Genomic DNA, 22,207 nt, shown 5'->3' on the forward strand with positions numbered 1-22,207 from the left:
ATTCTATAAACGGGGCATTACAGGGTTCACTATGGCGTGTAGTGAATGAGAGGACCTTCAAATCCAGCCGCCGTTTGAGACTGCGAGAGACTGGCGGACAATTCTCCGACGCAGAGGCTCAAGCATAGTGCGCAGCAAAGTGCTTGGCAATCGCGTTTGCGTTGGTAGATAACACGCCATCGATGGTAACACCATGTACACCTGTTGGGGTCTGTTACCCAAAAACACGTCTGACCTTCATCCAGACTTGGGAAGGTGACATATGGCACCCACTCGTTAAGACATACCTCTCCCAACACTCCTGTTTCCGTCTTTTTATAAGCTGACGAATGCGGGTGCAGAGCTGTTTAAAGGCTATTAGATGCGCGAGGGGAAGGGTGCCGCTTATGTCGCTGTAGAGCTCACCATCGCTCTTTAATCAGCAACTCCCCCACCAAGGTACTGACTTTCGCTGGGGGCACCTGAAAGAATGAGGGATCACATTTTCCGCCACAAAAACAACCATCGTAGTGATCTGCTCAACCACAACATCATTGGCACCATGAGGGGGAGATGCAACAGTGACAGCACAGGTGAAGGCTTCGCAGTGTGCCTTGTTGAAAGCCCATCTGGGTATGTGTCCGTGGGCATTACACCAGGGGAATGACAGGAAGATAGGGAAGTGGTCACTACCACACAGGTCATTATGTGCTCTGCAGTGAATTGATGGGAGAAGCCCAGGACCGCAAACCAAGAGATCAATGGCCGAATATGTGCCATGTGCCACACTGAAATGTATGGGGGCACCTGTATTTAAGAGGCAGACGTCAAGTTGTGACAGTAATTTTTCGACATATCTACCTCGGCTAGTAAGCACAGTGCCACCCCACAAGGGGTTATGGGTGTTAAAATTTCCCAAAAGTAGGAAAGGTTTAGGGAGTTGACCAATCAGTGCCACCAATGCGTTAAAGGATACTGCTTCATCTGGAAGAAGATATACATTGGAGACAGTTATTTCCTGCGTCTTCCTTATCCTGACAGCCACAGCTTCAAGAGGGGTTTGAAGGGGCACAGGTTCACTGCCTACAGAGATATAGACACAAACTCCACCTGACACACTATTATAGTCGCTACGGTTCTTGTAATATCCGCTATAGCCACAAAGGGCAGGGGTCCGCATTGCCGGGAACCAGGTTTCCTGAAGGGCAATGCAGAAAGCAGGTGTAAAGTTTAAGAGTTGCCGTAGCTCAGCCAGGTGGTGGAAATAACCACAGCAATTCCACTGGAGGATGTGTGATCATGAGGCAGGGAAGGCATGAAAAATGAGGCAGTTTACGCATCAGAGTCACCTGCTGCCACTGATTGAGTACCTGTGCAATTGACATACATTGAGTCTGAGGGCCCAGAGAGATCTAGGTCCTGAGCAGATGCCAGAATTTCCACTTCATCCTCAGACACAGAGCTTGTAGGGAGCGGTGGTATGGGTGCCACTGCAAGGTCTGGGTTCTTGGGGGTCTTCTTTTACGTTTTCTCTCGCAACTCCTTTGGTTTTTCCGGCTGGGAGGGCTTCACTGAGTCAGTCTCAGGGACCGAGGAGGACCGTGAAGCCCTACGACCAGCTACCTGTGGTTGCTTCACCCACTGGTGGGTGTCCGCGTTGCCACTGGTAGGAACCTGGGAAGGGAGTGACCTGAAGGACCCCTTCCTAGCAAGAGGAGCTGAAGAAGACGTGCGCTTCCCCGGATGAGAAGTGGGGACGCTGATGTCCCTGATGGTTGGGGTGGGGGTGGTGGTGGTGGTGGGGAGGGGGAATGTTGCTCCCAATGTAGGTGTTGTGGGATCAACAGGGATAGAAGTGCCCCCCCCCCCCCACCATCAAGGGAGCAGGTGGAGTCTGATGGTTCTGAGAACCAATTGCACATGGTGGAATGGAAGGTGCTAGAACTGCTGTAGCAGTCTTGTAAGTGAATGTCATATGCACAGGATGTGGCCTCTCATATTTTCTCTTAGCCTCAGTGTAGGTCAGTTCGTCCAGGGTCTTGTATTCCATAATTTTCCTCTCTTTCTGTAAAATCCTGCAGTCTGGTGAGCAAGGTGAATGATGCTCTCCAAAGTTGACACAGATGGGAGGTGGGGTACATGGTATATTGGGATGTGATGGACATCCACAATCGCTACATGTGACGCTGGAAGGACAACGGGAAGACATACGGCCAAACTTCCAGCACTTAAAGCACCGCATTGGGAGAGGGATATACGGCTTGAGATCACAGTGGTAGAACATCAATTTGACCTTCTTAGGTAATGTGTCACCCTCGAAGGCCAAATTGAAAGCACTGGTGGCAACCTGATTATCCCTCGGACCCCGATGGACGCACCGAATGAAATGAACACCTCGCCACTCTAAATTGGCGCGCAGCTCGTCGTCAGACTGCAGAAGGAGGCCCCTGTGGAATATAGTACCCTGGACCATATTTAAGCTCTTATGAGATGTGCTGGTAACGGAAACATCCCCCAGCTTGTCACAACCGAGTAATGCCCGAGACTTGGCAAGGATGCCGTTTTTATCTAGACTGACCCTGACCGCATTTTAGGCGAGCCCTCCACTTCCCAAACTGAGGCTTCATTGAGATGAAAGATTCCCCATCAACTCTCGTACATATGAGGTACCAGGGCGAATAAGCTTCCTTGCCATCCTTAGCCTGGCGCCACGTGGTGTGGCCAGGGAGGGGAACGATTCGGGGTCACATTTCTTTGCATTGAAGTTGGACCTCAATCACTTAGAGGCTGCTGGTGGTGGACTACGGGCAAGAGATGATGTACTACACTTCATGACATGTCGTCCACCCTGATGCCACCCAGCCGCAGCAAAAGCCACCTGGCAGGATGGCCATTGCCGGGAGTTCCGAGGCCCCAGGGTGATGGGCATCTACTTGACATACACAGGGAGTTAACAGAGAAAGCAGAGTGATCCCTGTGTAGTCCGGGGGCTACAACGAACAGGGTACATAGTGGCCCCACGACAATGGACTGGCTACCATGCAGGATATCAGGTGCAAACAAGCAAACAAGGCCATTATCATCATCAGCACAGAAAACGATACTGCACAGTGGATGGAAGAAAATGCACCCAGGAGGGTGATCTTGCCCAACAGCTGGAGAATGAGCTAAAGTGCAGAGCCACGTCAACAAAAGAAGTGAAAGGCCTCAGCACACGATGCACCATGTAAGGCACCCTTCCCCAATTGGCTCACTCTTCGGGAAAATTTTGAAAAATGGTGGACAAACACTACAGGGGACCATCACATAAAGGCTGAAATGTGTGAGACTCCTCTTAGTCACCTCTTACGAGAGGCAGGAATACCATGGGCCTATTCCAACCCCCGGACCCACAGGGGGTTATCAGGGGGCCACAAATGTACGTATACATGACAGTTCCTCACATACACTGGCTACCATGCTAGGGAGAGAGCAACATTCTCCACACTGCCTGCACAATCCATAAAAAATTTGAAAGAAGTAGAGCTCAAACCCAGATGTTGGGACCAGACACAAATTAACCAAAGTATGTGGTGCGAAATGGGGGACTAAAGTGAAAGAAGCCAGAATCGACATCCTACAAGTGAGCTATTTTGTCAGCTGGGAATCCATCCTAGAGATCTCACCATTCAGATTTTATTAGTTAAAAAAAATTAAAAATTGGCTGTACACTATTCCACACAACCAGCATGTTGTATAACACAGTAAAATGTGATAAAGTGTTTTATAGGTTCACTGAGGCTGTGCCTTTACTAGACGTAAAAACAAGGAATTTCAATGTAGGGATATTAGCTGTCAATCTAAGGTCACTTCAATAGCATATTTTCTTAGGTTGTGGCCAGGTCTTCATTAAGAACCTTCGTTGTGATGTCAATTCAACAGATGTTTATCTGTAGGAGCATATGGTGTATTTTAATTGAAACTGCAAAACGATGGTGGAACATGTATAAACTTACAATAGAATATATACAGAATCTGTTAAAAGCTTAAAATTTACTTGTTAATTTTGATGATTTCTGTTGTACACTCCTGGAAATGGAAAAAAGAACACATTGACACCGGTGTGTCAGACCCACCATACTTGCTCCGGACACTGCGAGAGGGCTGTACAAGCAATGATCACACGCACGGCACAGCGGACACACCACGAACCACGGTGTTGGCCGTCGAATGGCGCTAGCTGCGCAGCATTTGTGCACCGCCGCCGTCAGTGTCAGCCAGTTTGCCGTGGCATACGGAGCTCCATCGCAGTCTTTAACACTGGTAGCATGCCGCGACAGCGTGGACGTGAACCGTATGTGCAGTTGACGGACTTTGAGCGAGGGGGTATAGTGGGCATGCGGGAGGCCGGGTGGACGTACCGCCGAATTGCTCAACACGTGGGGCGTGAGGTCTCCACAGTACATCGATGTTGTCGCCAGTGGTCGGCGGAAGGTGCACGTGTCCGCCGACCTGGGACCGGACCGCAGCGACGCACGGATGCACGCCAAGGCCGTAGGATCCTACGCAGTGCCGTAAGGGACCGCACCGCCACTTCCCAGCAAATTAGGGACACTGTTGCTCCTGGGGTATCGGCGAGGACCATTCGCAACCGTCTCCATGAAGCTGGGCTACGGTCCCGCACACCGTTAGGCCGTCTTCCGCTCACGCCCCAATATCGTGCAGCCCGCCTCCAGTGGTGTCGCGACAGGCGTGAATGGAGGGACGAATTGAGACGTGTCGTCTTCAGCGATGAGAGTCGCTTCTGCCTTGGTGCCAATGATGGTCGTATGCGTGTTTGGCGCCGTGCAGGTGAGCGCCACAATCAGGACTGCATACGACCGAGGCACACAGGGCCAACACCCGGCATCATGGTGTGGGGAGCGATCTCCTACACTGGCCGTACACCACTGGTGATCGTCGAGGGGTCACTGAATAGTGCACGGTACATCCAAACCGTCATCGAACCCATCGTTCTACCATTCCTAGACCGGCAAGGGAACTTGCTGTTCCAACAGGACAATGCACGTCCACATGTATCCCGTGCCACCCAACGTGCTCTAGAAGGTGTAAGTCAACTACCCTGGCCAGCAAGATCTCCGGATCTGTCCCCCATTGAGCATGTTTGGGACTGGATGAAGCGTCGTCTCACGCGGTCTGCACGTCCAGCACGAACGCTGGTCCAACTTAGGCGCCAGGTGGAAATGGCATGGCAAGCCGTTCCACAGGACTACATCCAGCATCTCTACGATCGTCTCCATGGGAGAATAGCAGCCTGCATTGCTGCGAAAGGTGGATATACACTGTACTAGTGCCGACATTGTGCATGCTCTGTTGCCTGTGTCTATGGGCCTGTGGTTCTGTCAGTGTGATCATGTGATGTATCTGACCCCAGGAATGTGTCAATAAAGTTTCCCCTTCCTGGGACAATGAATTCACGGTGTTCTTATTTCAATTTCCAGGAGTGTATATGGCACTGCAGTTTAGCAGCTTCCTCTTGTTGTTAACATCCACATTTGTGCAAACTCATATTTCAAAAACAAAGTTTTCTGGATTTTCGAGAACTGCTTCTGATACCATCATCAGCAGTGAAAGTACTGACTGTCAGTGTTGGCCAAGTCTGACAGTCAAAAAGTTGGTTTGAATACTACAGTGCTCACACTAGGTATGTTCCTATTGGAGGCAGTATGCCATTGCCTTCTTCTGACTTTGAAACTGATTTACCCTACCAGTTATTGGGGGACCCAAACTTCAATGTGGCCCTGAAGCACAGTGCTACTTGGCATTTTTCACATGACCATATGTTGCTAGAGATGAAAGAAGCTTTAAGCAACAAACTGAAATCCTAAAACTGACCAGGGATGTAATCTCAGACATTGCAGCCCACAGTCTGGCACTTTATCACTAAGCCACCAAAACAGAAGTAAAATACACTCCTGAAAAGACCATACGTGACTTTAACATTTAAATTTACCAAAAAAAGAAGAATATGTAATTAATGTCCTACTGACAAAAGAGTACTAGCTAAATTTAATAAGTATGAACCATGAATTCATCAACGGTGTTTAAGGAAACATTTTAGCATTTGTGACATGTGGTTTATGATGTCCATTTATGCCCAAAGTTTTACGAACTGAATATGAGCAGTGTTGTTGAATATACAAAAGCCACAAAGCAAGGAACTTCTAGAAAAATGCAGAGAAATTGATGCTTAATACAAGAACTGGCACTGTCCTGAAACAATAACAGATGTCGAAATGCATTCACAGTTGCGAATACTAACACCCATCAGATGTATAAGGACATGATGACAATGAAAATTCGTGCTGGATTGGGACTCGAACCCAGATTTCCCGCCTTGTGCGAGTGGTCACCTTAATAACTTTGGCTATCTATGCCTGACTCACTGGCAGACCCAAACTTCACCGAGTGAGGTGGTGCAGTGGTTAGCACACTGGACTCGCATTCGAGAGAACGACGGTTCAATCCCGCATCCGGCCATCCTGATTTAGGTTTTCCGTGATTTCCCTAAATTGCTTCATGCAGATGCCGGGATGGTTCCTTTGACAGGGCACGGCCGACTTCCTTCCCCACCCTTCCCTGATCCGATGAGACCGATGACCTCGCTGTTTGGTCTCTTCCCCTAAAACAACCCAACCAGAGACCCAAACTTCCGTAGGTTATCATTCCTGCGTCACAGCCTTTCATGTACAGGGGCGGACATTTTAATTGAAAGACGTCCGTTATTGGTGGATAAATACAATATTGCGATGCAAATACATTTTATGTATTTTAGGGTGGCTGTAGTCACTGTAGTGCCTGTCCTTTGGACAAACACGTATGTCTAAAGGAACACTGCATTGTTGTTCTCAACAGCCCAGGCATTGATGCATGTCCGAAGGATTATTGCATTGTTCTTAACAATGCAGGCACTGCAATATCGAAAAACAAATGTAATATAATATATTGTGTGTAAATAAGTAAAAAGGTACTTTAATATTTGATTAAAGTAATGACATTCAATTATTGTGAAAATTCTTAACAACAAAAATATATAGGAGTGTGCAAAAGAAGCACTGTAAGGGTGAATGTGCACATAAAACCAATTGTAGGAAAGGCAGATCGAGGATTGAGGTACTTGGGAAGAATCGTACAGAAATATAATTCATCTACAAAGAATGAAATGTACAAAAATTGTTCAACTGGTTCTGGTGTATTACTCATCACTCTGGGGACACTAACCAGGAAGGCTTAATAGAGAAGGTGCAAAGAACAGATATGAATTTCAACTCAGATTCAATTACTCCGTGTGAAAGAGACTTTAAAATGTTCATCCAACTCTAGCGGCAGATGCTATAACAAAGTGTTGTGCACCACAGAGAGACTAGTGTTGACATTAGAGAGAGAGAGAGAGAGAGAGAGAGAGAGAGAGAGAGAGAGAGAGAGAATTTCAATACTAGTGTCTACCAAGTATATATCTGGAAATAAATATACTGGAAGATCAGAGAGTTCAAAAGTGCACATGTGGTTCATGGCAGTCACTCTCTCAACACACCATCTGTGAATGGAACTGTAATATGTCAAATTAATAGTGCTGTGTGATTTATCTTTACCACATGCCATAAGGTGGCTTGTTAAGTAGAGATGCAGTTAGGAACAGAGGTAAACCCATATCTTGATCATGTAATAGGAAAGTGTGCTTCACAGTGGCAGAATATATTTAAAAAATCAATTTACCCGTAGAAGTGTTTTTCTCATTTAGGGTTTTATGTAGCTGATGGCTCGCTCCTTGTAGTCAAAGCTGAGTCAGAATATTTCATGAGATCTTGACCCGACATAACATCTGATGTATTTACTTTTTGCTTTAATCCAGTTGCCTTTGTTGATTCTCATGAAGTAGAGGTCCTGCTAATCAGTGTCTCTGAAATCCCATATGTAACCAAGGAAAGGCTTCACTTCTTCACATTCTGCAGCTATTATTGGGGCAAAGGAAGATAACTTATTTTCATGTCACATAAAAGCACGTCCACTGCTTTCCTTTTACCAAACATATACTTCCTTGAATGGGTGTACAGATCATCAGAGTGACCAGCGAATTTGAGTAGAACACAACTTTACTTACAAGGGAACCTCCCCATCGCACCCCCCTCAGATTTAGTTATAAGTTGGCACAGTGGATAGGCCGTGAAAAACTGAACACAGATCAATCGAGAAAACAGGAAGAAGTTGTGTGGAAGAATGAAAAAAACAAACAAAATATGCAAACTGAGTAGTCCATGCGCAAGATAAGCAACATCAAGGACAATATGTGTGCAGGAGCGCCGTGGTCCCGTGGTTAGCGCGAGCAGCTGCGGAACAGAAGGTCCTTGGTTCAAGTCTTCCATACAGTGAAAAGTTTAATTTTTTATTTTCAGACAATTATTATCTGTTCGTTTGTTCATTGACGTCTCTGTTCACTGTAATAAGTTTAGTGTCTGTGTTTTGCGACCGCTAAACAGTGCGATTAGTAGACGAAAGGACGTGCCTATCCAATGGGAACCGAAAACGTTTGATCTGAAGGTCATAGGTCAACCGATTCCTCCACAGGAAAACGCGTCTGCTATATTCTATATGACACCGGTGACGGTATATGTTGTCGACCCGCCTAACTTGTACACTTGGCGAATGGGTAAAAAGATTCTTCTACCTTACCCGATTTAGGATTTCTTGTGGATGTAATAATCACTCCCAAAAAAGTGATCGCATCGGACGGACAGATAATAACTGTCTGAAAATAAAAAAATAAATTTTTCACTGTAGGGAAGACTTGAACCAAGGACCTCTCATACTGCAGTTGCTCACGCTAACCACGGGACCACGGCGCTCGCGAGCTTATACTTTCCTTGATGTTGCATATCTTGTGCATAGACTACCCAGTTTGTATATTTTGCTTATTTTTTTCATACTTCCACACGACTTCTTCCTGTTTTCTCAATTGATCTGTGTTCAGTTTTTCAAGGCCTATCCACTGTGTCAACTTATAACTAAATCTGAGGGGGGTGCGATGGGGAGGTTCCCTTGTTAGGAGACACACGTTGGAGCCTCAACACGACAGTCAAGATTACAATATATTTCATTTGACATAAAACCATCTTGTACTTTCATTCTTGGAGATTGTGGTTGCTCTTTGACAGTCAAGTAACTGCCAAGCTGCAACAGCAAAAAGTAAAAGGCTCCATTCACAGCAGGTGAACCGGTTTATTTGCTATCACACCTTGTCGTTTTCTTGTATTCCACACCTACTGTTTACTATCTGCACATACAAAAACAAACACCCACAAACAGTATATATTCCACAACTTACTTCCCACTTAATACTATTGTGTCATGCCGCGCGGGATTAGCCGAGCAGTCTAAGGCACTGGAGTCATGGACTGTGTGGCTTATCCCGGCGGAGGTTCGAGTCCTCCCTTGGGCGTATGTGTGTGTGTGTGTGTGTGTGTGTGTGTGTGTGTGTGTGTGTGTGTGTTTGTCCTTAGGATAATTTAGGTTAAGTAGTGTGTAAGCTTAGGGACTGATGACCTTAGCAGTTAAGTCTCATAACATTTCACACACATTTGAACATTTTTATTCTGTCATGATCATCTTTCCTCATACTACACAAAGAGTGTGAAATGTCGTTTGCCTAAATGGAATGTAACACTTCACCCTGAGATGATGCTTCCCAGATTTGGTGCCAGGGACATCAAAGATGCAGATAAAGAAACAGATACGAAACAGTGTATTACTTTCAAAAATGTGAGACAACTGTGTACAATGCTGTGTTATAGAAACTACCGCATGGACAACCACTGAGAATTAAGAAATGAACAACACTGTTGCTCTATTCCAGTGCTAGTGTTTTAACAGTTTTTCATCCTAGTAATAAAAGAATTTTAATTACAGCCACAGGCTTTTACAATTAGAGTTTAGCAGAAGCTAATATGTACCATAGTACTGTATTAGTTGCTAAGCAGTGACCAATAACATGAAAAGCTAAGCAATTTAAGAAATAATTCAAAGAATAAAAAAGTTACGGTAGACCATATGTTTGAATATTTCTTACTTCAAAGTCCACTCTATTTCATCACACACTTCAAGATTTTCATCTCTTTCTTCTTTCACTAATTTAATTTCCATTTCTATAACTGCAGTATCATTACATAAATATAGAGGATCATCTTCAAAAGTTACGCCATTTGTTTCTTCGGCTTTCAGGATCTCCCACCGGAAACAAAAGAAAACACACTATAAACTATATCTGATTGTCTCTCTCTCTCTCTCTCTCTCTCTCTCTCTCACTCACTCACACATATAGCTTTTTAGTTTATTGGAATACAAACCAGTTGATTAAAGGTGATATATTTTACACTTTTGTATTTAATTAGCTTTATATAGCACAATAATGACATAACTTACGTTTAGTTATAGTTTATACCTGTCAGTGTGCACCTCCCTAGCAGCAGCACAAACAACGTTGCAACATTAATATATAACTGAATCCATCCCATGTCCAATGGATATGTTTTGTGTCACTGGGAACTTTAGTATTTAATGTCCCATCGCAGTGCAAGCTCTGAACAGAGACAGAAATGATGCTTTTGCTTAACAAAGGAAACAACCAGGGATTTGCTTTGAGTGATTTAGAGGAGCCATGGAAATCTAAATCTGGTTGGCCAGATGAGAATTTCAACAGTCACTCCCATGGGTGCAACTCCAGAGTCCTAACCACTAAATCATCTAGCTATGTTTTTCCTTGTTCACTTCGTGTTGGTGGCAGAAATTGTACATAGATTCCACCACAGGGCATGATGCAAGGAACCTGTAGCCACGACAGAAATGCAAAGTCTTTTTTGTATTTTTTAATGAGATGAAAAGATTCTAGGTGTCATCGGCTGATGAGTCTGACTGGATGTTTTTTCAGTCCATGCTCACAGACCTCCCGAAACCCAGTGACAGACAGGGAAGAGCTCTAAATGCAAAATTTCTGCTGCTGTTGAATGAGCAGCTAGATGAAACCAAGAAGGAGATGCTGTAATTTTCGTCAACATCATCATGGGCTTCTTCCATTTCTAACACAACATTGTCTATTCATACACAGAATTTGCCACTAATTCTACATCATCAATGGTGACTCATTTACATCAGATCCGGCAATGTTCCTTATACGTACATGTGAATCTGAATCATATTCTACCATAACTCACTGAACAGTTGCAGCTTTTCAAATCTTACTCATTACCCATATATGTACTTCACTGAGTTAAGTACCACAGTATGTGGTCTTATTAAAAATAAATTCTTCATAGTGGCATTTTTAATGTAATGATCACATTTTCACTAACTTATCTTATTGTAATCAGTAGTTTCTCAGCAGGAGAAATAGCAAGCCAAAAATTTGTGTCTTGCTTTTCAGTTGATACTAGTTGCTCTAAAAAGTGGAAACTGTTCTGTATTCACTCTGCAGAATTTGGTTCATGTTGAGAGCACTCACAAGGGACCATTGCCAAACTATGTTTGACATTAATAGCGTTGCACAGGTGCACTCAGCATTTCCTTTTCTTTTTCAGTTGTTAGAGCTTTAAATATCGATAAACCAAAACAGAAGAACTCAAGGTTGCAACTGAGCCTGAAACACAACTTGTCCTGTCTTGTTGTTTGTCATAATGCAGGTCGCATCGTGTATTGTATTGCAGACTGTATCATCCCAGTGCGAACACAAATACCGCACCAATAAGTACTGCATCACATGACCTTCATTACAATGAACTATATCACACATTGCCTCAGTGTGAACACACATTATTAAACAGCTTTAGATTGAACAGCCTTTGTATGTCCATCTTTTCAGAGATGGGAACCTTGACAGTTCACTATATAATGTCAAATCAAATACCTTTCAGCTGTCTATCTGTAACTTCAAAACTTATTTTATTGGGCTGAAAGCCCAATAAATTGGCGGTATATTACCCCACCTTCAGGCCCCCTGACCAATGTGTAGGAAGATTCAAACCTCGGTTCTGGTCACAATAGGGGCCTGCATTCAAAGAGTGGTATGTAGATTCCAACTTAATACAGCGATAACTTCAAACAGCATCTGCAAACCATTGATGGAACATTCTGTGTACATTCTACCTACATATGTCTGAATGAGATCTTGAATCATGGTGTGCAATTAATAACCTTGTGAGCTAAATCTCAAACTGAATGCTAGTAGAATTCAAGAAACAACGTTGCCGTGGACTTCCCATATTGCCACAGGTAAAAAAAATAGGATGTAGGATCCTACATGAATTGCAACTGAAGACGTAGTGTCAGATCCTGAAAGTGAAAAGCTCAGTTATGAAATAATGCCTGTAGAGTTCAGTTGTAGCATTATGCCGAAGTATTTTACTAATCGATGTGACTGTGTCAAGCTGTACACCACTATACCAGGACTGTTTTCTGTACTCATTTGCACTAGACTTGAACAACAAAATAGAATTTGTTTCTGTAATGTTTTTAATCACAGCAGTTCTATAAATTTATTACAGGCCTATTATGTCTTTCAAATATTCTAACTTCCATTTTAAGTGTAGGCACCTAACATGACACACAAATAATAGGATTCATTATTAATCACCTACATAACAAAATTACTAAACTATTTTAATAATTATGGCTCCATCATAAGATGCTTCTACATGACAAATCACTGAAGACTTACTCTTTTTCTCTTCATGTCACACCAAGTGTTACAGTTGTCAACATAATCAACAGTAACTACTGTAAAATCTAGCCACATCACTCTGAAGTAATGTTTTATTGTTACTTACTGTCCCAGGTCAGCTTCTGTGGGTACATTGCCATCAGAAATATTTGTAAAACAGTCCTTCATCAACAGATGAACTGCTGCAATTTCATTCTTATCGACTGCGCATTTAGACAGCCTTTCTTCAAAATCCTTCAACATGCGGCAAGTTCCAGTCATACTGCTGTGAAAATTTATCAGTGTTATGAATGTAATGTTAAAAAAAATAAGATAGGTAAATTAGAACAAATATAGGCTGAAGTGACAAATCACATTCAATTGAAATCAAATATCATGTTGAAGAGGCACATGAGGCATTTACAAAATCTCTTCAAAAAATCGTTTCAGTATGCATACAAAACTACAGCTTATGAAGTCATCGTCGTTGCATAATGATCAATATGGGAAAGAATACAACTTCTGTGAGTCGTGATAATGCTTTGTTAAACACCTCTTGGTTCAACAGTGAGTTTTACGGTTGAGTGTTTTTTAGCGTGCACTAGTGTTGCAGTAGTTAATGTCCAGTCTTCAGGCATGGTCGATCATGAATGCTTGGTTGGAGGAAGTATTCAAAAGAAAGAAAAATAGAGTACTAAATTTCAGGTTGTGTGTCAGGAGAATGTCTAACAGTAACTCACAAGTAGGGAATGTCGTCTAAGACTCAAGCCTTCATCAAAGTTGAAGTTTTATTCAAATTCCATGTTATGACTTATTACAACAATTTAACAACACCACTCAGGATATAATAAACCAATAGTGGCATTTCAGTCCACTGTATTTAATGAACACCCAACCAGTAATCTAATAAGGTTAATGATGAAAAAAGCCATAATCGACAAGAAATGAAGTGAGCAACAAGGAGGAACCTCACAAGCTAATTAAGTCATATGTCTTCACAGTTTTCCTGTATGGGCCAGAAGTATGGACTCTCAAAAGGGCTACAAAAACAATGAATGCCATTGAGATGTGGATTTCTAGAAACAGAGTCAGAATATCCTGGACTGACAATGGTCCAAACTGCTAAAAGGGTTGGAAATTGGAGACCATCATCAAGAAAATGAAACTTTATTAACTCAGTCAATTGACTCCTGAGTGGTACAGACAAGACTCTTCAAGGTAAAACAGTCACAGATATTGATGAATCTGATTCTCTGAAATTCAAGAAATTGATTTCGAGTTTCATCTAATGTTGTTGTTGTTGTGGTCTTCAGTCCTGAGACTGGTTTGATGCAGCTCTCCATGCTACTCTATCCTGTGCAAGCTTCTTCATCTCCCAGTACCTACTGCAGCCTACATCCTTCTGAATCTGCTTAGTGTATTCATCTCTTGGTCTCCCTCTACGATTATTACCCTCCACGCTGCCCTCCAGTACTAAATTGGTGATCCCTTGACGCCTCAGAACATGTCCTACCAACCGATCCCTTCTTCTAGTCAAGTTGTGCCACAAACTCCTCTTCTCCCCAATTCTATTCAATACCTCCTCATTAGTTATGTGATCTACCAATCTTATCTTCAGCATTCTTCTGTAGCACCACATTTCAAAAGCTTTTATACTCTTCTTGTCTAAACTATTTATTGTCTATGTTTCACTTCCATACATGGCTACACTCCATACAAATACTTTCAGAAACGACTTCCTGACACTTAAATCAATACTCGATGTTAACAAATTTCTCTTCTTCAGAAACGCTTTCCTTGCCATTGCCAGTCTACATTTTATATCCTCTCTACTTCGACCATCATCAGTTATTTTGCTCCCCAAATAGCAAAACTCCTTTACTACTTTAAGTGTCTCATTTCCTAGTCTAATTCCCACAGCATCACCCGACTTAATTCGACTACATTCCATTATCCTCGTTTTGCTTTTGTTGATGTTCATCTTAAACCCTCCTTTCAAGACACTGTCCATTCCGTTCAACTGCTCTTCATCTAATGATCTTTTCTAAATGGCAATGGATAAAGTAAAAATTGCTTTGTGGTGCAGCAATATCGAGTAATGGCTCAGCATTTGAAGAAAATTATGTTGATGGCATATTAAACTATTCCATTCCTGAGGTACAACCCCAGTAATAAGAGAGGATAGCAAAGTATTGCACAATAACTTTTTCCTCCCCTGGTATCACAGCTGGAATATTGAAATTTCACAATGATACAGTTTGAAATTTGCACTACAATGGTATTTTGTATTCACGTGCAGCTCTAACAAGAGAATCCCGATTTATCAAAAAACATGGTGTGTACATTACTGCCGTCAGCTTGTGAAGAGCAGCAAAGTAGAGTTCGATATTTTTTGGCCAAAGCTCATAAACTGAGTGAAATTCACAGGGACACGCATGGCATGCACAGGGACGACTATATGGACTGTAGCAACATCTCCAGGTGGCGTGCATTGTTCGAAGAGGTCTGTGTGGACTTAAACGATTCGGCACACTCTGGGTGGCCAGAAACAGCTGCAACCCCACAGCCACTGAGGCAGCAATTTTGTAATGACTGGCATGTGCAACTGTGAAACTTACTGCACCAGTCAACATTTCCTACAGTGTCATGTATGATATTATTCATAAAATATTGAAATTTCGTAAAATTAGTGCTCACTGGGTGTCTAAGAACCTGACAGGCAACCACAAGGGTCAGTGAATGATGACAAGCTTGGATCAGTTAATGCTGCAGAAGAGCATGACTTTCTGAAAGGAATTGTCACTAGTGATGAGTCGTGGGCATACCACTACACACCATGCAGGCTTCTATGGAGTGGAAACATTCTGGTTCCCAATTCGAAAAAAAAAAAACTGAAAGTTGCTCAGGCTGCCAGGAAAGTGCTTCAGACAGTGTTCTGGGATATATACGATGTGTTATTGGTGAACTTTGCTGAAAACGTGACCACTGTGAATGCTGCAGCCTACATGAAAACTTTAGTTAAGTTGTGTGTGCTCTTTGTGACAAACGCCACAACATTAATGCTAATGGTATCAAACTTCTTCATGACAATACTTGCCCCCATCTTGCTGCTCCTGTTCATGAGGAAATCGCCAAATTTGGGTGGGAAGTGCTGTATAATCCACCATACAGTCCAGATCTTGTACCGCTGGACTTTCATCTGTTTGGTCTCTTGAAGAAATACCTAGCTGGTCAAAGCTCTGTGACAGATGCAAAAGTGTAATCAGCAGTCCACAGATGGCTACACTCCAACCAATCGGACTTCTACAAACACTGCATACTGAAACTGGTACCATGATGGAAGAAATGTGTCGAGAACATTGGCGACTATAGAGATAAGTAGGTAAATTATGTAAGTCCATTTGTGATTAGTTACCTATAAAACTTTTTGGCAGTAAAATTATTGTGCGTTACTTTCTGATCTTCCCTTCTAAATATGAAGAAGGTGGGAACTATTTGCAACTAGCTGAAATAAGGCATACGAGATACATTATTTATCACCCTAGAGGTGCATTCAATTGGTATTTATTCTCATTGTTAAATGATTATTTTATCAAAGTAAGTTGCTTCAAGACAGTTCTCCCTTATCAATGCTGAATTTGACAATACTTGTAATGACACAGCTTCTCATCCTGTTTAAAATCATCACCCGCTATACTCATAAACACCACCAGTGTTTCAGAAGATAACTGTGCGAAGAACTACCGGACATATAGAAAATGACATATTAATGGATAGAGCATTGCTACACACTACAATTCTTAATATGTGCTGTGGCGTACTTTTACTAGGGGTGAGGCATGTCAGAATACATAGACAAATCACCCACTCTCTACAGTTGCATGAGACTAGTTCAGACTTATAGATAGGCAACCCAATGAACATATTTCCAAAGTGGGCTGCTCTCATACTTTCCTGGGAAAATCGTGTCAGTGGCTTCAATGCATTATATGCATACACTGACTTGTGTCACAAGTGGTGCTGACCTGTATGCTGAGTTAAAAACTTGGAGAGATGCTCTATTCGCTGATGTGTCTACATTCTGCAAGTCTCGTACTTTTTGCACAGATCACAGTGAGAGGTATTTCCCCCACATCCACACCTGCCACCGAACAATGAGATGCTTTAAATTTTGTAATAACGTCCACTTTTCCCTATGACTCTTAGCTGCTATCCCATTGTCCACAAGCATCTGGGGTAGGGAAGTAGTCAGGTTAATGGCTCTCTCAGACACGTGTTGAACGTGTGTAGCAGTGGAGAACAGAATGGAACAGGTGTCTGAGAATGGCAGCATCAGCATTTTCCTTATGGCCTAAAAGAGGTCCATACAAATCATAGGAGTGGGTATGCACCATAGGGGTGGCAAGAGCGAACTGTACACAGACAAAAGGGGGCAGTTGGAGGTCCTCGCCTAGAGCTTCCAATCGTATCTCAGTTGGTCTATGCATTTTTTGGGTGATTCATCAGCAGTGTGAACAGCGTCCAGAATGAATTTTCACTCTACGGCATAGTGTGCACTGATATGAAATTCCAGGTTAGAGTAATGGTCCAGCACACAGTTTTAACCTGCCAGAAAGTTTAAGTCCGAACTGCTGGTTGTGAAACAGAGTCAAATAACATGGAAAGGTGGTGATCTGACAGATTTTAATTGCACAGGTCGCCAAGATCTGTCGATATCTGACCCTCAGTGGTGGGACATCAGCTTCCACCACTAGACTGTCTACAAGGCTCACACAGAAAGCTCCAGTTGACAACTGCGTACCATTGAGATGGACAGGACCTAACAAGCTCAGTACTGATGGTGGTGCTGCTGACTATTAAGCAACGCATCTATAGTCTGAGTACGATAAAAATCAAAGCTTTGCAGCATCAGAGAAGAACTGTGTAGTCTGTGCCTAAGGAGATGCTGACCTCAAAAGTTCGAAGCTCCATGGGCTTCAAGTACATTACTGAAGTAAAGTTTGTGTACATATGCACAGTGCTGAGTCTACCAAAGTGTACAATGCAAGTTTTCAGGGGAGAAAATTGATATCGATGAGTCAGGGTTCAGTTATATACAGTCATAGACAAAAAGCCTGACCACTGGCCTTGCTGATCACCACAGACACTGAAGGCGGCCAATAAAAGTGGCTGCCCCTCAGAATTCTAAGTCAGGCCACATGGATAATTTGATAATGCTGTAGAGTCTGGAAGTAGTGCTGTCTCCTCCTTGAGTTGTCGCAGTGCTGTATCAGCTCAAGGGCTAGTAGTAAATGTTGCGCAATGAAGACACTAATTCATGAGTTCAAGTCCATTTCTTCTATTCTTTAAATAGCATTCTGCTGTATGCTAAAGTTATCAGTCTGATGTAACTTCAAAGATAATTTGCTTCACTTTCTAACCCACCTGCAATAGCAAAAACTCATGGATGCGTCAAGATCAGAAAAGTTCATACTCGAGAGTTTCCTTGGCGTAATGTGGCCACTGGCTACACACCACCTCACGCAGGTGCCGTCCAACCAGGACATTGCAGTTCATAAGTATTTACCACTTCTCATTTTTATGCAAGTTTTGGCTTTACAGTGAGTGACTGTATGGCTTCCAATGGAAGTCCTGAATAGTTTTTATAATCTTGTCTCTTTCAGTAAAGACTTTGATTTTGATGTTCTCCTCGATCAGCCTTTCATTTCAGCGATCTCTTCTGACGACATCCTTTATGTTTTTGTAGAGGTCTCCATATTTGGACGTGTTTCTGTCGGTGTTTCGCCTTTACTTCGTTTCGAGGCTGAATCTCTGATTTTTCTGTTTTTACAGAGCACTGGCTTTCATTACTGCTGTTCAAATACTGCCGGTAATTTCTGTCTTTCGTTCAGATATATTCCTCTTAACTTTTCTGTTGGTAGTTTCTTGTTAATCTCATTTCTTTTCTCTTTCAACTATTTATTGTTGGTCAGCTCTTCCTGTCCATCATATGGTTTCTCTCGAGATGAGTGTTAATATAAATCCTGGCCTAACTGGCGTATGGTCACTACCTCTCTTGAAGAGATTTATGACAGGCATATCTGAGTAAATTTGCTTATTGAATAAGAGGATGTAATCACCTTCATTCTTAACCTTGCTGTCAGGGATTCTCTAGGATCACCTCTTTTTCGGATTTTTCTTGTAAAATTTCTTCAGTAACATTCTTTGTTAACAAAATATTGTTAACAAAATATGTCCTATCTGGGTTTGCTTAGAAAGTCCAAAATTCCCAATGAAGGGATGATGATCTGTGGTCTTCACTCCTATCTTGATAGTAAGATCACCAAGTATTAAGAAAAATGTGTCAGTTTCTGAATTTTTTGCTGTTGTCAGATCGTCATAGAACTGTTCTATTTCTTCATAGGTTGAGGTGGAAATAGGAATGTAGGCGCAAATGATTTGAAGGCTAATCTCAGCATTCAACTCAAGGTTGATGTAGATCAGTCTGTCTGAAATGGACGTGATCTTGGTGACAGCAAATTTCCTCCTGTTGTGAATCGGCAAAGCTATGCCCAATAAGCAAATTTGCATGTGAGTTACTCTGAAACAGGAGATGCTCAGACTTGCAGATAGTAATCACTTCAGCTTTGAGCCTCTTCTTACTGATTCCGAGTATGTCCTATTTGACATTCTGCAATAGGTGTTCCAAAAAGCCAACACGTTCTTCATGTCTCATGGTGTGAATATTATATGATGCTGCACAGAAAGTTTTGTTCAAGTTGTTCCTGTTTTCTTTGCATTTATTTTGTTGTTTAACTTGACTGGTTGATTTTCTGCAGTTGGTGCATTTGAGCATTATTCAGATTGTAGCATTACATGGGTATTCGTCCGAGTAGCCCACGGAATCTTTAAGCAATAATTTTGTTGGGATGTCAAATTAAAGTCAGATATACTTTGTGTCACGTGAGAGTAGGAGAGTCAAAACAGGTAGTAACGCCTGACGTCATCTCAAGTTGAGATTTTTTTGTAGTGCAATCTTTGCTGAGCAATTGACACTGTATAAGAATGAGGGTTTTTTCTTTTCTTTTCTTTTTGGACATAGCAGATCACAATGCTGCGTTACGCATGTCTTTTTTTTTGTTGATAAAGATAACAACATCTGAGTTGCTCAAGTGCGCAGACAAGTTGCAGTCGAGTGCGGGTCCTCTTTAATTTTAAAGAATTCACGTGAAACTGATAATCCGTGATCCGTAGTTGTTTTGGAAAACATTCTAGAGAGCCACGACCAAACTTTGTTATAAACAGATCGAGCGCGGACTTTTGAAATAACGGCGCAAAGTTTGAGATATGCGGTAAGCTACTGATACTCCTTGTAATTTCTTGACATTAACTTTGTAATAATTATTAAAGAATTATTGGAGGTTATAGTAATTGTTCTTGGTGCTTACAGTGAATGGGGTTTGATTTGTTTGAATACAACATATATTTACTGTTTGAATATGACATATATTAATCACGGAATAGTCGATTGATCGATATGTTGGTTAGGAACCAATAAACAGATTGTAATGGAATTACGAGAACGATTTTTTCAATCATTGGTGACCACTACATGCACACCAGAAAACTGACTATTCTCGTTGAGAATGAAATTTGGAACGGATAAGTTTTGTTTCAGCTCCTTGGGATCAATAAACTTCATCCAAAGTTGGAACTTTATTAACTGTGTCGTATTCCTTCAATTTAGTAGATAAATAAAAATTATAGTCTACACTACAATTTTCACCTTTTGAAGAAAGAGAGCACTTACCTTTTTAGAGAAATGTTTCAACTTTAGTCATCAATCTTCCCAAAACGGAGATAAGGGTGAAACTCACACTGCACTACATCATCGTGATCAACCACATATATGCCCCCTTCTCCCTCCCTTTTGTTGAAAACCCTGAGATATAGCCGTGGGACAACGAAGGAAGCGGGTTTGGACAGCCGAGGAGAAAAGAAGAAAACAACGACGACAGAGCAAGAGAGAGAGAGAGAAAGGAGGAGGGGGGAGGTCACAAGATAACTTATGGGAACAACTGCCGATATTTCAACAGGAGCACATCCTGCAGTTTTGCCTTGAAAATAGCAAGGTGTGCTCCTGTCAAAATATCAGTGGTTGTCAACAATGTCACCTGGCTGCATTTCCATATGTTATTTGAACACTGTATATGCCAGGATAAACTCTGGTCTCACACTGAGTATTATTTTAGTATCTACATTCTAGTCCCTAAACCTAGTTACAGTAATGGGAATAAAACTCAGCAAGATATACTTTTGGTATTTTGCCAATCGTGCAGCCGTATCTTTGTGATCCAAGTTGTAGTAACTTCTGAACCCGCTCCAGGAACACTCCAGCTGGTATTCTTCCTGCTGGTAATATAATTAAATCTTGGCAACAAAGTAGAATGTGTTTGGCAACTCTGACTGATGAGTTACTTCCTGGTTAATAAAGAATTATTCTGCTAAATTCCGTTCATTTTTCCCAACATTTCCATTCACTTTAGGTGTGACATAAGGTTATCAATTAATCGTTTTGGTTACAGTAAAGTCAGTCTAGGTGGAAACAGCAAATAATCCTGTCACTCACATTGCAATTTATCTGTCCTAGCCAACACAGGGGCAATAACTGAGAGTCAAATACACATCTGTTCACTAGTTCTGAGGTAATGTGGTCACCTGTAAAGTGAAGGCTGCTTCTGCTTGCCATTCCAATCTCCCTGAAGGCCACATGTTTAGCATCTCTGCGACAAAACTACAAGTAGCCAGATTGAAAATCAATAAGTAAATCTTAAGAATACTTCTCCATCAAACGTCATCTCACTACTTCCAGTAGCTTAAAGTGCAATGGCAAAAAACTTATGGCACTGCAATGCCTCTTGGTAATGATAATGCCTCTTTCCACTTCTGCCAACATAATTTTTCGTTACTGTGAACATACAATTTTATTTACGAAATTGCCACATTTCCATAATACTTGCATGTGATACAAGACCGCAAGTAAATATAAATCATTTCAAAGCCGAAAGTGCTGACAAAGACACATTTGTGTTACAGATACTTTAGGATTTATTAAAATAGAGCTTGAAACTTCCTGGCAGATTAAAACTGTGTGCCCGACCGAGACTCGAACTCGGAACCTTTGCCTTTCGCGGGCAAGTGCTCTACCATCTGAGCTACCGAAGCACGACACGCCCGGTACTCACAGCTTCACTTCTGCCAGTATCTCGTCTCCTACCTTCCAAACTTTACAGAAGCTCTCCTGCGAACCTTGCAGAACTAGCACTCCTGAAAGAAAGGATATAGCGGAGACATGGCTTAGCCACAGCCTGGGGGATGTTTCCAAAAAGGTGAAAGAGAGAGTTACATGTACGACTGGGTGAGGGCAGTATGCCCGTGTGCCAAGTGGTGACGCGAATGTGGCTGGGGATGGCAGCCAGCACTTCAGCAAGGCAGGGTCACTGTTGGCTCGATGTGATGCAGAGG

The 22,207-nt window shown here is 42.3% G+C and overlaps 1 protein-coding gene across 4 annotated transcripts in view; it reads right to left on the bottom strand.

Annotated features, from left to right (window-relative positions):
* Window positions 1-22,207, bottom strand: part of LOC124605437 — a 122,520-nt gene that overhangs the window by 67,486 nt on the left and 32,827 nt on the right. Inside the window, exons 3-4 of one of the 4 annotated variants that reach the window (XM_047137105.1) lie at window positions 12,831-12,986; window positions 10,082-10,243 (exon numbers count right to left, since the gene is read on the bottom strand). In XM_047137105.1, coding sequence (XP_046993061.1) covers window positions 10,082-10,243; window positions 12,831-12,986 — 318 coding nt within the window. Of the gene's footprint in view, window positions 1-10,081; window positions 10,264-12,830; window positions 12,990-22,207 lie in introns of those variants that run through there. The other 3 variants (XM_047137104.1, XM_047137107.1, XM_047137106.1) reach the window with 3 other exon arrangements.

Source organism: Schistocerca americana, chromosome 3 (assembly GCF_021461395.2).
Source record: "Schistocerca americana isolate TAMUIC-IGC-003095 chromosome 3, iqSchAmer2.1, whole genome shotgun sequence".
Classification (NCBI taxonomy): Eukaryota; Metazoa; Arthropoda; class Insecta; order Orthoptera; family Acrididae; genus Schistocerca; species Schistocerca americana.